At 39.0% G+C, this 16,598-nt stretch overlaps 1 protein-coding gene across 1 annotated transcript; it reads left to right on the forward strand.

Moving 5' to 3' along the window:
• The first annotated feature begins 483 nt into the window (after nucleotides 1–483).
• On the forward strand, nucleotides 484–8,790 carry LOC149215317 (receptor-like protein EIX2). Its single transcript, XM_089389694.1, has 3 exons — nucleotides 484–1,361; nucleotides 5,647–5,868; nucleotides 6,744–8,790. The coding sequence occupies exons 1-3, from the start codon at nucleotides 484–486 to the stop codon at nucleotides 8,788–8,790; spliced, it is 3,147 nt and encodes a 1,048-aa protein (XP_089245820.1).
• Nucleotides 8,791–16,598: the final 7,808 nt, after the last annotated feature.

Genomic DNA, 16,598 nt, shown 5'->3' on the forward strand with positions numbered 1-16,598 from the left:
ACAAATTCGCTTGTATGACATATTTCTTGTGGGAATAAGGGGAAAAGAAATTCAAAAAATCAGAATGCTCCAGTATTTGAATTGTATTGTGAATGTTGAAATGGGTTCAGTACAATACAATTTCCATTATTTTCTTGGCTATACTCTTTAGACTAAATTATTTAAAAGCAAAAATTGTGATATTTATTATATATTAATGTTTATGTGAACTTTATGTAATTTATATGGCTGACTTAATTTATAAGATTGTTATTATTTTTATAAATAAGCCAATTTTTTTTTAATATCCTTTTTCGTGAACAATAAAAGAGTCGTGAAGAATAAAAGTGTGTGACTTTTCGCGAAGGATAAAAGAGTACAATCTTAATTAGTGTCGTTAAAGCAGATAGTTTAGGACCCATCATCCCGGCGCCCAGAAAAAATGATTATGATGTCGAAAATAGGCAGCCCGCAACACTGCAGAAGCAGACCCTTGAAACAAGAATGGCGTCTGACAGGTATCATGCGAAAGAGCTTGTTAAGTTTGTTACCCAGGTGTTCATTTGTTGCATAATTTTCTTGGTTATATTGAAGTTTGTTTACTGCAACACTGGCTGTTTGAATCAAGAAATTCAATCTCTTTTGAATTTTAAAAACCATCTACATGATTCTGTTGGACGATTGGCTTCATGGAATATTGCTTCAATTAACTGTTGCGAGTGGGATGGCGTGTCTTGCGACGGACGGACCGGTAATGTGGTTGGTGTGGATGTGCATAATTGCAGTCTGAATGGTGAGTTCCGTCCTGCACTATTCTCTCTTTCTAAATTAAGGGATTTGGAGAGTTTGAATGTCAGCTCCAATAATTTTAAGGACCAACCTATTCCCCAAGAGCTGGGCCTATTGAAGAAATTAACATACCTTAACCTCTCTAAAGCGGGATTTTCAGGCACCATTCCGTGGCAGCTGGGAAACCTCTCTAGCTTGACAGTACTCGATCTCTCTTCCTCTGCTTTTACGCTGGAAAGTCCTGACCACTCATGGCTTACAAATCTCACAGCCTTGAAACACCTTTCCCTTGACAGAGTCGATCTCTCAGCGATGTCTTCCGTATGGGGATGGTCGGTAGGTCGCCTTTCTCAGCTCAGGAACCTTTCATTGTCGAACTGTGGCCTGACGGGTGCCATTCCTGTTGGAATGTTAATTCCAACTGCAGGCAGCAGGCGGACGTGGGCAACTGACTCAGCAGCCATACCAACGCCCAAACCGCTGCACCCAAAACCACCAGAACGAAACCGCCCGGTCTCTCCGCACCACCATTCGCAGAAGGCGGTATCCGTAGCAGGGGCCCCGACACAATCAAACTGCGCCACGCGCCCCCTGTACGATGCCGAAAACCGCTCTCCCCGGACGCTAAAGTCCATTTGTTTTTCCTGAGGTTGGTGTGCGAACCTCGTTGGATCAGCCAAGTGATCAGGGCGCCCGATCTCAGCCGTCGATTTCCCGAAGGTGCACGGGCCCACGTCAAATCACATTTTTGCGTGCGGTAATGGTTTTTGGTTTGACTGCCGGATGGAAGAATTTATGGAATTTAATGCTGTTCGTAGTTTTTTGGTGGAGGCCTTTTTAATATGGTTATGGGCATATATTATTATATATGTTTTTTTATATACGTTGTAGAGTAAAGGCTACGTGCTGTATTTTTTTTGTATGTTTTATATATAAAAACGTTGTGTTGAGCCCGCATGTATATGCAGTAAAAAAAAGGGGCCGATGTGAATTAATTTTTATGGGTATGGTGCCTGCGCACGGTGGTGTGCGTGATTTTTTTTTTTTGTGTGTTGTTCACGAAGAACAGTGTATTGTGCTTGCGCGTTGTGTATTTTTTTTGTTTTATGTTTAGAACGCACAACAGTGCGAGATGTCTTTTGAAAACAGGACTGTAATGGTTATGGGTATTGTTAAAAACACATGAGCATCATTAAATTGGTTTTGTAATATCCACAGCAGTGGAAAATCTGTGAGAGCAGCAGAGTTTTTTTTTTGATTCCCTCTTTGCACAGAGGAAGAAATATGTAACAGAATGTTTGTTTTTAATTAATAGAAATGCTTTGTGACTGTGTAATGGTGTCATTTGAGTCATTTTGTTTTTAAAGAGGTTCTCTGCAAAAGATCCTGGACAGAAGAAACATAGTATTGTCTCTGTGGTGAATATTTTGTTGGTTTTGGTATTTTCTCCATTTAAAAATACCCAACAGTGGTATCAGAGCTAGTCCAGGCTCTTTGATGGTGACAGAGCTAGTCCAGGCTCTTTGAAGACTCAAAGAAGCTGAAGGAAGGTGTTGTTGCAGCAGTCAAACTTCTCCAGCAGTGTGAAGACTCAGCCAAAAAGAGTTAAGGTATTCCTCAAGCTTTCCTTTGTGTTACTGTTGAAGAAACAGTCAGTGATTTAAAGAAAACACAGTCAAGTATTTAAAGCCTAGATAAGAATGGCAAGGTCAAAGAAGAAAGCCTCCAGACCTGTTAAAAATGTGTCTCCCTCCTCTATTAAAATAGAAGACAATTTATTTGAATACATTTTATTTGAAACCCCAAAGTTTGATGGAAACTTTGATGTATGGGAAATAAAGATGAGGGCTTTCCTAATGTCTGAGGGGATTGAAGTCTGGGAGTCAGTGATTGATGACAGCAAGATGGATAAAGAATCCATGGAGTATGATGCACAAGCAGCAAAAACTATCTTGGATGGACTCCCTGATTCTGTGAAGAGGAATCTAGGAAAATATACATCAGCAAAGAATATATGGGACAGACTACATGACCTTCATGCAAAGGGAGCACTGACCATGACAATGAGTCAAGAAGAAAATTATGAACCCATTATAGAAGCTGAAAATGGGAAGGTTGACCTCATAAAGCTTCAAGTAAGAGAAAGGGATGAAGAGCTTGCCAAGCTTAAGAAGGAGCTTGACCAATGCAAGAAGAAACATCATGAAGAAGTCATATCTATGACAAATCAGCTGAATGAAGCAAAGAAGCAGGCAGATGCCTTGACAAGTCAACTTGAACAAAGGCACATGAGAGTGAATAAGCTTGTGGAAGAGATTGGACAGTACAAGGTAGAGGTCTCCTCCCTTAAGTCTGAACTACAAGAAGCCAGGAAGCAGGCACAAGGAGCTGAAAAGAAAATGGAGAGCAGTCAAGTAGAAATCTCCAAAATGAAGTCAGATATTATCTCCTTCAAAATAGTAGCAGCTGAAGCTACTCGTAGCAAAGAAGAAACTAAGGAACAGCCTTCAAAGAAGAATAATGAGTGTGAAAGATTGGAAGAAGAGATTGTTCTCCTCAGGAAGAAGGTTGAAGGGATGAACAAAATGATGAAGAGCTCTCAAGCTTTGGATGACATGCTCAGCTATCACAGATCTCCATCTGATAAATCAGGACTTGGGTATGTAGCTGAACCCTCAAACAAGGATGAAGATGCTTTAAGCAAAGGATATGTGAAGAAGCCAGAAAGAAGGTGTGATGCTCCTAGTTCCAGCAAATGCAAGGAGAAAAATGAACACTGCAATATAAGAAATCCTGCTCCAAACAGAAAACCAGCTCCAAGAAAAAATGTAGCTGATGTCAAAGAGGCAAGAGGAAATGGTTATCATCAAAGGATCTCAAGGCAGCAAGGGTTCAGAAGTGCATCAAGAAAACCTCCATCTCCCAGGTACCAAAGTTCATTTTATGGTTATTGTTATGCTTGCTCAAAATTTGGTCATATGGCAAAAGACTGTAGAGCATTTCATAAAGATAGATGTTGTGGTCTCCGACAACCTCCAAGAAACAATTTTAGAAGAAATCATGAAATGTTATTCATGAACAATGTTGAATGTTTCAAGTGTCATAACATTGGGCATATGGCACGAGATTGTAACTTGACATGGGTTCTTACACAAGCTAGACCCATGCAAAAGAAGAAAGTTACACAAGTATGGAGAAAGAAGGTAATGCAACCTGAAAACCCCTTGAACTCCCCAGTGGATCTAAATTTGTTTTGAGAAGAGTCTGCCAAAAGAAGACAAGCACACATTAAAGGGGAGCTTGTAATATTTGTTGCTGAACTGTCTTAACAGTCATTCTTTAATGAAGACTTCTTTTTATAAAGGAAAGACATGAAATCAAATCTGCCATAAGAGCAGAAAAGAAATGGGGGCAGCGCTCAAATGTAAAGAGCAGCAGCGCAAGAAGAAAAGTATGCATGGCAAGGAAACCCTCACAACAGTGGGAGGACAAAACATAAAACAACAGTTTATTTTTTTTTTTGTTATGGAGCACATGCATTGAAATGCATAGCAATGGAAGGTAGTTTCCTTCTATGTAATGTGAGAGAATATACTCACAGCAGAGTGAGTATAATACACAGCAGATGGAAAATGTTTTGTATTGGGAATGAAAATGCAAAGCAGTGATAAGAAAATGAGAAGAAGGCAAAACGCAGCAGAGCGTAAATGGCTAGTGGCTGAGAATGCAATGAATTTTTTTTTACACAACAGTGAAAAATGTAGTATTTTTTTTTATGCAATGCAGCATGCAAAGAAATGCATAAAGAAAAACAGGGACAACAGATTTTTAATGCACATGTGTGAATGACAATGTGTGGCAGCAAAAAATTGAAAGGGATTGCACAGCAGTGCGTTGTGAAAATAAAATGAATGAAGCTGAAGATTGTGTGAAGCAAGGGTGCATAAGAAAAGGCAGCAGCCCGTGTTAATTTTTTTTTCGTGGAGAATGAAGTGCCAAGTGTATGTGCACACAGCAGTGCAAATTGCAGCAGCAACACAACAGCAAGTGTATGGACAGCAGCAGCTTGAAGAAAAGTTTTCCCATCGTGAAGAAGGAGAAGCACACAGCAATGCAAACAAGAAAGATGCAGCAGCATTAAAGTTTTGTTGAAGAAATGAGATGTAATGGACAGCAGCACATGCAAAAGAAATTTTCCTTACAGCAGTAAAGGTAAATGTAATGAATTTGTTGTTCATTGAATTGAAATGCAACATATGCAACAGCAGTGAGTGTAAGAAATGTTTACACACAGCAGTGTAAATTTGTAAGTTGGGACAGTGTAATTGTTCCAGAAAAGACAGAGTATTTGTCTTTGAAAAGTGCACAAGCAGTGCAAGTGTAGACACAGCAGTGTGGGGTAGACACAGTAAAGAAGATGGCACAACAGTGCAGCAGAGAATATGCAGCAGCATAAAAGAACATTGTAATCAGTTTGCACACACAACAGTGCAATGATTGTTTGTTTTGGAACTGCATTTGAAGCAGTCATTTGGTGAAACCCTCTGTTAAAGAGGAAGGTGCTTTTCAGCACATTGTAATGGTGAATCCCTCTGTCATGAGGAAGGTGCTCTTCAGCACATTGTTATGGTGAATCCCTCTGTCATGAGGAAGGTGCTCTTAAGAACAGTTTCAGGTGAATCCCTCTATTAAGAGGAAGACAACTTTGATTGTTTGTGAACTGCATCAGAAGCAGTTGGTGAATCTCTCTATGTGAGGATGATATCTTTGTAACAGCAGTACTGAGGAATCCCTCTACAAGAGGAAGTGTTTGGGTATGTCCTAATGCCCAGAAGTTGAAATTAAAGGGGAGTGTTGGAATGTTAATTCCAACTGCAGGCAGCAGGCGGACATGGGCAGACAACTCAGCAGCCATACCAACTCCCAAACCGTTGCACCCAAAACCGCCAGAACGAAACCGCCCGGTCTCCCCGCACCACCATTCGCAGAAGGCGGTATCCGTAGCAGGGGCCCCGACACAATCAAACTGCGCCACGCGTCCCCTGTACGATGCCGAAAACCGCTCTCCCCGGACGCTAAAGTCCGTTTGTTTTTCCCGAGGTTGGTGTGCGAACCTCGTTGGATCAGCCAAGTGATCAGGGTGCCCGATCTCAGCCGTCGATTTCCCGAAGGTGCACGGGCCCACGTCAAATCACATTTTTGCGTGCGGTAATGGTTTTTGGTTTGACCGCCGGATGGAAGAATTTATGGAATTTAATGTTGTTCGTAGTTTTTTGGTGGAGGCCTTTTTAATATGGTTATGGGCATATATTATTATATATGTTTTTTTATATACGTTGTAGAGTAAAGGCTACGTGCTGTATTTTTTTTGTATGTTTTATATATAAAAACGTTGTGTTGAGCCCGCATGTATATGCAGTAAAAAAAAGGGGCCGATGTGAATTAGTTTTTATGGGTATGGTGCCTGCGCACGGTGGTGTGTGTGATTTTTTTTTTTTTTTGTGTGTTGTTCACGAAGAACAGTGTATTGTGCTTGCGCGTTGTGTATTTTTTTTGTGGTATGTTTAGAACGCACAGCATTGCGAGATGTCTTTTGAAAACAGGACTGTAATGGTTATGGGTATTGTTAAAAACACATGAGCATCATTAAATTGGTTTTGTAATATCCACAGCAGTGGAAAATCTGTGAGAGCAGCAGAGTTTTTTTTTTTATTCCCTCTTTGTACAGAGGAAGAAATATGTAACAGAATGTTTGTTTTTAATTAATAGAAATGCTTTGTGACTGTGTAATGGTGTCATCTGAGTCATTTTGTTTTTAAAGAGGTTCTCTGCAAAAGATCCTGGACAGAAGAAACAGATTATTGTCTCTGTGGTGAATATTTTGTTGGTTTTGGTATTTTCTCCATTTAAAAATACCCAACAATTCCCCCTTCACTGCAAAACCTTACATCCATAGAAATTCTACATCTTGATAGCAACCCATTTCACAGTGAATTCCCCAGTTGGTTAAGCAATATGACTAGTTTGATTTCCTTGAAGATGTCCAATTCAAGTCTCAACGGATCTCTTCCGTTTGAACTCTCTCAGATGCCTCGCCTAAAAAGAATTTACTTGGACAACAATAGAATATCTGGCAATGTTTCTCAGATTTTTCAGGGCCAGTGGAAGACCCTGACCCTTTTCCATATGCAAAACAATAGTTTGAAGGGATCCTTGCCATCTTCTATAGGAAAACTATCGGCCTTGGCTCAGCTAGATCTGAAGCACAACAAATTGAAGGGAAAGATTCCATCTTCATTAGGCCTTCTCCGCTCGCTTACTGTACTAGACCTGGGCTACAACCTTTTATCGGGATCAATCCCTATCTCCCTAGGATGGTTGTCCAAACTGACCAATATTAGTCTTTCTCACAACAGTTTGAGCGGACCGATCTCAGAGACACACTTTCACAGTCTGAAGAATCTAAAACATCTTGACCTGTACAAGAACAAATTGTCCTTCAATATCACCTCCAACTGGAACACACCATTTCAGTTAGATGTGTTGAGATTATCTTATTGTGAAGTACAGAGCTTTCCTCTTTTCCTGAGGGCTCAAAATTCTATGACGACATTGGCTCTATCTAGGAACGGCCTCAAGGGACAAATTCCTTCATGGTTGTGGAATCTTCCCATGCTTGAGCAAATAGACCTTGCGTCCAATCAGTTGGAAGGGCCAATACCATCTCAGTGGTATAACTCGTCGACCTCATTGAAGGAGGTGGGGCTGGCAGGTAATCAATTGAATGGCAGCCTTCGCCATCTATCAAGTTCGGTGGCTGCCTTTCCTTGGGAACTTGATCTGTCAGTTAATAACATTACTGGTTCAGTCCCCCAAGAATTCTGCACGATGTTGCATGCTTCAAATTTCTTATCTTTAGCCTCAAATAAACTAGAGGGTCAAATTCCTTCTTGCATTTGTGAGCAAACAGAGCATCTAGAGGCCTTGGATCTTTCGGTCAACATGTTATCTGGCAACTTGCCCTCCCAATTAGGTGACTGCTCTTTTCTCAAGGTATTGAATCTAGCACGTAATAAATTCCATGGACCGATACCGAAGGAACTGGAAAAATTGAAGAAACTTCAGGTACTGCACATCAATAGTAACAGTTTAAGTGGAAATATTCCTGAGTCTCTGCAAAATTGTAAAAAATTACAAATTTTGGATTTGAGCAGAAACAAGCTCTCAGGCAAAGTGCCCGAATGGATTGTGGATCTCTCTGAACTCCGCATACTTGTTCTCAGATCAAACAATTTGGAAGGTAGAATACCCATCCAAATTGGATGCCTTCAGCAGCTCCAAATTCTTGATCTAGGAATGAACCGTCGGTCAGGTACGATACCGCCACATCTTTCAAACATATCAGTAATGATCGACAAAAATTTCCCCGAGTACAGACCCGCACAGCCTGAGCTGAGGTATGGACAGTACTATGAAGATATAGTTCACGTGATTGACAAGGGTCAGGAAATGGAGTACAAATACTTCCTCACGTCTGTGACTTCTCTAGATCTCTCGGCAAACATCCTTTCTGGTGACATCCCCGTGGAAATTGGAGATCTGCGGGGTCTACAGACTTTGAATCTGTCCCATAATCATCTTACGGGAAACATTCCAGAAGAAATTGGGAGAATGGTAAATTTAGAAAGTTTAGATATGTCATGCAACCAGTTAGAGGGAAGAATACCTGCTACACTTGCAAAGCTTAGCTTCCTTGGCGCTTTTAACCTATCAAATAACAACCTATCAGGAAGGATTCCATATATACGACATTTGGACACATTTGGGGTAACCTCGTTCTCTGGTAACCCGGAGCTGTGCGGTTCTCCGCTTAAGAGAAACTGCAGCGATCAAGCATCAGGTGAGCCTGACCATAGTCATGAGCAGACTCTTGTTCGTTGGTGGGAATCGTGGGAAGCTGGAATGGGTTTTGGAATCGCAATTGTGTTTGGAAGTATGATCGGAGAATTAGCTCTGAGCTGACGATTGGCCATGCAATACTTTCATGTTGCTGACAGGTTTATAAACTGTTTAATGGAAGCGTCTGGCATATGACAGGAGTTGCTGTGAGCTGTTTTTACATATATTCTCTATCGTACATTTCGGAAATTTTATAGAATATATGAATAACTCTATACTGTAGATTTCAGAAATTTTATAGAATATATGAATAACCATGTAGTGTAGATTTCGGAAATTTTCTAGGAGTTCATGAATAAGGGTAAAGTTAATTTTATCTTAATTTTATTTATCATATTCCAAAATATTTGGAAATCTGCCATCAATTTAACTTTAACAGTTGTAAAGCAGTCCTTGCACATAAGATTGAAGTGCATTTATTTAGTTTTTATAGTTTAACTTTCATGCAAATAAATGTAAATCAATAGATTTCAAAATATGTCGAAATTTGCCATCAATTTAAATTCAACGGTTGCAGAGTAGTTTTTTGAATAAAATTCGAGTGCTATTATTTCGTTTTTATAGTTTCACACGAGGAGGAACGTTCATGTAAATTGTATAGTTTCAAACGCCGAGGAACGTTCATGTAAATGGATAGATTTTTTGGTTCATTGCTCAATGTTGGGTTGTAAATTTATTAAAAATTATCCACTTTCATATCTAAAAACCCATAAAGTTGTGATTGTTTTAAAGAAAGAAAGAAAGAAATAAATTATTTTAAAGTTTACCAGGGTAAAGATAGTATATGGGACAGATTGCTTCTTCATCTGCTTGATGTATTCAACGTCCTTTTTATGGGAAACTTCAAAATAAATGCTCCCAGCTTCTGGACAAACTCCTCGCTAAATAAATTATCCCAAGAGTTAGCTGCCAGCGTATCTGTATAACTTTCCATATTGTCTCTGAAAGCCTCATATTCTAAAATGAAATGTTTTTCTGTTTTTGACTATATAAAAAATTATAGCCAGTTGTGAAAATTAAAACAGTTATTTAGCTAAATTGTACAAGCTGGCTTTCTGCGTTTGTTGCTAAGATTAAAACAGTTATTTTGCTAAATTGTACAAGCTGGCTTTCTGCATTTGCTGCGAAGATTAAAACAATATGATTATGGCGACCTTTTCTGTTTCGTTTTTCTCGAAAATGAAATTTAGATCTAATCTCCGGGCTTCAACGTTGATGAATCCCGTGGAGTTCCCTCTAAGGCTATGCTGCTTAGCATGAGCATAGGAGTCGTGGATTAGTCTCTCTATGTATTTTATTTAACCAGTTGGAGCTTTCGAATTCAACAATCACTGTTACAAGAACATTTTGGCCAATGCTATTTCTAAAGTAGTACAGCATATCTTCAAATCTATTGTGCAAATGATAGATTTGTTGAAGGAATATATGATTTCAATGTTTGCATAAATATTTTCATTTTTTTGTATGTTCTTCGCTTATTACCATCCAATGATGTTTATGGTTTGAAGTCTTTGTTTGAATCATATTTAGGTTTTGAATGGAAGTGGTGTTGGATAGTGGCTGTTGACATGTTAGAAACGTGCCATAGTTTTGTAATAGCTTCCTCATTATCATTAGTACTCTTTCAAATTCCCTTCATCATAAAAATTACTGGTATGTTTGAAAGCGTAACGTTTAATGTCTTTTTGGAGGCTAGTTAAGTGAGTTTAAGTGAAAATTTCCATTTATTTGTATGTTCTTCTCTTATTACCATCCATCGATATTTATGGTCTGAAGTCTTTGTGTGAATCATATTTAGGTTTGGATGGAAGTAGTGTTGGATAGTGGCCGCTGGCATGTTAACAACCTGCCATAGTTTTGTAACAGCGTCTTCATTATCATTTAGTACTCTTTCAAATTCCCTTTATCGTAGAAATTACTCGTATGTTTGAAAGCCTAACATTTAAGGTATTTTTGGATGCTAGTTAAGTGAGTTGAAGTAATAGCATGCACTATTAGAATAATAATCACGTTTGTGTTGGATTCAGACTGAGAGACTTAGATGGCAATAGGAGAGAATAATTCATAGAGACACGGCAATAGCAGAGAATAATTCACAGAGGCACACAAATGGAGAAACAACAAGATTACTCAGTCAGAAAAAACAAATAGATAAAACAATCACTGGATAACAGAAATCACTTAGCATTACATAACAGGCTTGGGCCTTGGCTTGCTTGCTTTCCTTGGCCAGAGAAATTACAAATTTATAGAGGCTGAAGAAGGATCTAGAATCCTGAATGGAGATCTAGAAACTAATGGCAATGTAAAAGGATCTAGAATCCTGCACGTGATTCTAGATACTACTAGCGGTGTAGAAGGATCTAGAATCTTGCATGTGATTCTAGAAACTATTAGCGGTGTAGAAGAAGAATCTTGCATGTGATTCTAGAAACTATTGGCGGTGTAGAAGAATCCAGAATCCTGCATGAATTTGGCTTCACACTTAACATTCTCCCACTTGAAGCCAAATAAGAGTCATCAAGTCACATTGAGTCCTACCATGCCTCCACATAACTCATGTTTATTTCGTAGTAGAATCTTAGTAAGCATATCAGCAGGGTTCTTATCTGTATGGATCTTTTCCAAGGATAACTGTTCTTCTTCCAACACATGCTGGATCCAACGGTACTTTAAGTCAATGTGCTTGGTTTTTGAATGAAATGTTGGGTTTTTCGCCAAGTGAATGGCACTCTGACTATCACAATATAACACATACTTGTCCTGCTTTTTTCCTATCTCTCCTAGGAATCACTGCATCCAAAACATCTCTTTACAAGCTTCTGTTGCAGCTATGTACTATGCTTCTGTTGTAGAGAGGGCTACTATTCTTTGTAGCCTGACACCCAAGATACTGTTGCACTCGCAAATGCATACAAATAACCTGTGGTGGACTTTCTGGTGTCCATATCTCCAGCCATATCCGCATTTGTAAATCCTTCAAGCACAGTTTTATCATGACCAAAACATAAACAATAATGACTAGTACTCTTGAGATACCTTAAAATCCATTTTACTGCTTGCCAATGTTGTTTGCCTGGATTGGCAAGGAACCTACTCACTACTCCCACTGACTATGCAATGTCTGGTCGTGTGCATACCATGGCATACATCAAACTGCCAACTGCTGAAGCATAAGGAATATTGCTCATTTCTTCTTTCTCTTTGTCATTACTAGGACATAATTCAGTATTCAGCTTGAAGTGGTCTGCAAGGGGTGTACCAACTGGCTTGGCATCCTTCATATTAAACCTGTCAAGCACCTTCTTGATATATTTTTCTTGTGACAACCACAACTTTTTTTTTTCCTGTCACGCATAATCCGCATGCCCAATATCTGTTGTGCTGGTCCAAAATCCTTCATTGCAAATTTGCTACCCAAATATTTCTTCAACCTATTGATCTTATTCTTATCATGCCCAACAATCAACATGTCATCCACATATAACAATAATATGATATACTTTCCTGGATCATACCTCTTGATATAGAAACAATGGTCAGCTTCCAACCTTTGAAAACCATGTTCCAACATGAATGAATGTCGAGGTGCCTGTTTCAACCCATAGAGACTCTTTTTCAACCTACAAACAAGGCCTTCTTTGCCTTTTTCTATGAAGCCTTCTGGCTGCTCCATATAAATTTCTTCCTCCAATTCACCATGAAGGAATGCAGTTTCTACATCTAACTATTCACATTCTAGGTCTAAAACAGCAACTAGACCAAGAATGACTCCAATGGATGACATTTTAACAACAGGTGAGAACATTTCATTGAAGTCAATACCTTCTTTTTGGGCAAAACCTTTCACCACCAACCTTGCTTTATACCTCTCCTTCTTTTCATCACCTTCATGCTTAATCTTGTACACACATTTTTTTTGTAGAGCCTTTCTACCTTTTGGGAGGTTTACCAACTCCCAAGTTTTATTTCCTACAAAGAGTTCATTTCTTCTTCCATTGCTTTCTTCTATTCTTTATTGTGCTTGACTTTACAAGCTTCTTAAAAGCAATTAGATTCACCTTCATCAGTCAACAAAATATAGTTTGAAGGAGGATACCTTTGTGAAGGCTTATGAGGCCTAGAAGATCTGCGAACCAACTGTGGTTGTGCATTATCAGATTGAATCTCCTGTAAAGGTTCCTGCAAGATTCCTTCTTCTTGTTGTTCATCATTTTCCACTTGTTGTTCTTCATGCTCCTGAATTTGTTGTTCATTTTCTTGTATTGATGGTATTTTTCCTGCTGCTCTTCAAACCTATCAATAACCTTCTTGACCTCCAACTCACCTACAGTCCTCTTGAACATTTCTGACTCATTAAATATAACATCCCTGCTTCTAATAATTTTATGTTTGAGTGGATCCCATAGACAATAACAAAAATCTTCTTCCGCATATCCCAGAAATATGCATTTCATAGATTTTTCATCTAGCTTAGTTCTATTTTATTTGGGAATATGTACGAATGCTTCACATCCAAATATTTTCAAGTGAGAATAATTCAAATTCTTACCAGTCCAAACTTCTTTAGGGATACCGCCATCCAAGGCTGTAGTTGGAGATCTATTTATGAGGTAGCAAGCGGTCCTGACTGCTTCAGCCCAAAAATTCTTCTCCGAACCAGAATTGGCAACATACTTCGCACCTTTTCCATAATGGTGCGATTCATCCTTTCTACGACACCATTCTGTTGAGGAGTACCAGGCACAATCTTCTCATGCTTTATGCCAAACCTGTTACAATATTCCTTAAATGCATTTGAGCATAAGTCTCCACCATTATCTGTTCTTAAACACTTCAGCAATTTGTTAGTCTCTCTTTCAATAGCAACATGGAATTTTTTAAATATTCCAAACACTTCACTTTTATTTTTCATAGGATATGCCCAAACCTTCCTGGATGCATCATCTATAAATGTTACAAAATATGATGATCCTCCTAATGATTTGATGTTAACAGGCCCAAACACATCTGAGTGTACCAATTCTAACAAATTTTTCTTTATGTCATGGCCACCTCTAAGGAATGAAACCCTTCTTTGTCTACCATATATACAATGCTCACAAAGATCAAGATTGTAGGATTTCAAACTTGGCAATAAATTTTTACCAACAAGGATTTTTAAACCCTTCTCGCTCATGTGACCCAAATGCTTATGCCACAAATCTGCTGAATTTCCTTCTTTTGTGACAACAGCCAAATCTGATTTTCCTATTAGTTTCTTCAATGTGTATAATGTTCATGTCTTGGGTCCTTTGGCCACGACCAATGCTCCTTTGCTAATTTTCCAACCTCCTTTTTCTAAAGCTTGTGGAATAGCCTTCATCATCCAGTCGTCCCATATAGATTAAAATCATGCGAATTTCTGGTACATGCCTGACTTGTTTCAACAATATATCTTGTCCTTCTTTCATCTTGATCTGGACATCTCCCACTCCAACAATACTGCAAAAATAATTATTTCCCAAATGCACTCTACCATAATCACTAGGATTATATGAAACAAAACTATCTTTGCATGGGGTTACATGGTGAGATGCCATAGAGTCAAAGATCCAGTCAAAGCTACTACTAGATGTATATACACATGCATCCTCTACTGAAATAGTAAACAACACATCACCATATGTGGCTACAGTAGTAGTCTCACCTTCATTTGTGCTAGATCACTTGTGATTTGTACTAGACGGTCTCTGATCCTTTTGTCCTTTCTTCCAAAATCGACATTCTTTCTTCATGTGCCCGGGTTTGCCACAATGAAATCAGATGATTCTGCCCCTCCTTGATTTTGATTGGCCTCTCGATCTTGATTGCCCTTGCTGGCCTTGATCCATTCTCTTACCACGATCAGCTAGAGCTAGAGCCTCTCCTCCCTGGTTTTCCGCAATTGACTTGCGTCACAGCTCCTCATTCATTAAACTACTGCTGACATCATCAAACTTCAGGGTCCTTGTAGTTGCTGAAGTGTTCATAGCTACAATTAAATTTTCCCAACTGTCTGACATAGAACACATCAGCAATATGGCTCTAATTTCATCATCTAAAATGATTTTAACAAATGCAAGTTGATTAGTAATAATATTAAATGCATTCAAGTGCTCAGCAACTGAAGCACCCTCCTTCATTTTGAGATTATAAAGCTTCTTCATCAAGAACACTTTGTTTGATGTTGTGTTCTTCTCATATAGATCATGGAGCTTCTTCCATAATCCTTCAGCCGTCTGTTCTCCAGACACATTGAAATAAACATTCTTTGCTAAATATTGGAGGATTGTTGCAATTGCCTTTCTATCTAGCTTATTCCACTCTTCATTTGTCATCGATGAGGGTTTCTTTGTTGTGCCTTCAATCGACAAATACTGATCCTTTAAAATCAGTATATCTTCCATCTGTGATTTCCATAGGGCAAAATTAGCCCCGCTCAACTTCTCCATATTTGTAACTGTTGTCTCCATTTTCAATCAAATTCACGCCCCAAAACACAAAAACTCCACTTAAAAATAAAACTTTAATTATTACTCTTTAAAATTTAGTAATAGTGACCTTCCTCCTTTTAAAATACCATTTTCAAAATTCATGCTCCTTTTAAAATATACTTTTCAAAGTTCCAACATATAATTATATATGTTTCATAATAAATATAAAAACATATATAATGTTTTAACCTTTTCACATTTCACACACACATATGTTGGTTTGAGAAAAAACTTGACGTATATGTGCAAGCTTGATGTGAAAAAAAACTTACGAACACCACGTTTCAACTCCAAACTCCACGGATCTCCATGTTTCAAACTCCAGCAACACGTTTCAACATAGATCCACGACCTTTTAGTTCCAGCGTTCCTTAGCTATTTCCTGGACAGATCTTTCAACAGCTCCAGACGTAATAAGGCACTAAGTGGCTTACACAGTGGATATTCGACCCTAGCTCTGATACGATGGTGATAGTCAGCGGTGTTGGAGTCACAATTGTCATTACACAAAAACCCGCAGGTGTTAGTAAACAGACACATCGCTAGTGTTAAGCACATGCCATGAAACACACGGGGAGCGTTGAATTATCCTTCTACACCGCCATTAATGGAAAGCGTTGGATTATCCAATTCCCAACAATCTCCCCCCCAACGCGAGCCAGGTGTGTTTCGAACTCGAGACATTTGGCTCTGATACCACTTATTGGAGTCACGATTTCCGTTACACCAAAACCCGCAGGTGTTAGTAAACAGACACATCGCTAGTGTTAAGCACATGCCACGAAACACATGGAGAGCGTTGAATTATCCTTCTACACCGCCATTAACGGGGAGTGTTGGATTATCCAATTCCCAACGGGCGAAATTAGATAGCAAGTTAGTGACCGTCCGTAAAACTTCTGTAGATTTACCGGTTGGGTTTTGTATAAATTTATGTGTTTTGTAATGCAATCGACAAACTCTTTGATACAGTCTTCATAGTGTCTGTCATGGTATTGGAACTGAGGGTTTCGATTGTGGTTGTTGTTTGACTAAGAGCCAGAGCTATGAACGTGTGAGCCCAGAGACGTGAGGGCTCGGTGAAAGGAGTGTGGAGTATTTATTAGTGTGTGCAGCATTGAAATTTGGTGTGAAGCTCTTTGTGAGTGTTGTTGGCATATTAAGCTGAGCGTTGACCAGAGAAATATTGTGGAGTGTGGTAGCATCTTTGTTAAACTATTGCGAGGCACTATAGAGCCGCAAATTCAAGAGTGTGAAAGAGTGCAGTTTTCAACCAGCCTGTTGACCTCCTGTGCATGTGAAGGCTGAGTATGAAGCCGTAGATCAAAGCTAGTGTTGGAGCATTCGGTGCTGGAT

Source organism: Pinus tabuliformis, chromosome 1_1, assembly GCF_031772625.1.
Source record: "Pinus tabuliformis cultivar Carrire ecotype Pingquan chromosome 1_1, CPIR1, whole genome shotgun sequence".
Classification (NCBI taxonomy): Eukaryota; Viridiplantae; Streptophyta; class Pinopsida; order Pinales; family Pinaceae; genus Pinus; species Pinus tabuliformis.

Coding starts and splice junctions, on each gene's coding strand:
- LOC149215317 (XM_089389694.1), top strand. CDS start 484: ATGGCGTCTGACAGGTATCATGCGAAAGAGCTTGTTAAGTTTGTTACC. Junction 1,362..5,646: donor AACTGCGCCACGCGCCCCCT/GTACGATGCCGA, acceptor TTCCAACTGCAG/GCAGCAGGCGGACATGGGCA. Junction 5,869..6,743: donor GTCCGTTTGTTTTTCCCGAG/GTTGGTGTGCGA, acceptor ACATCTTGATAG/CAACCCATTTCACAGTGAAT.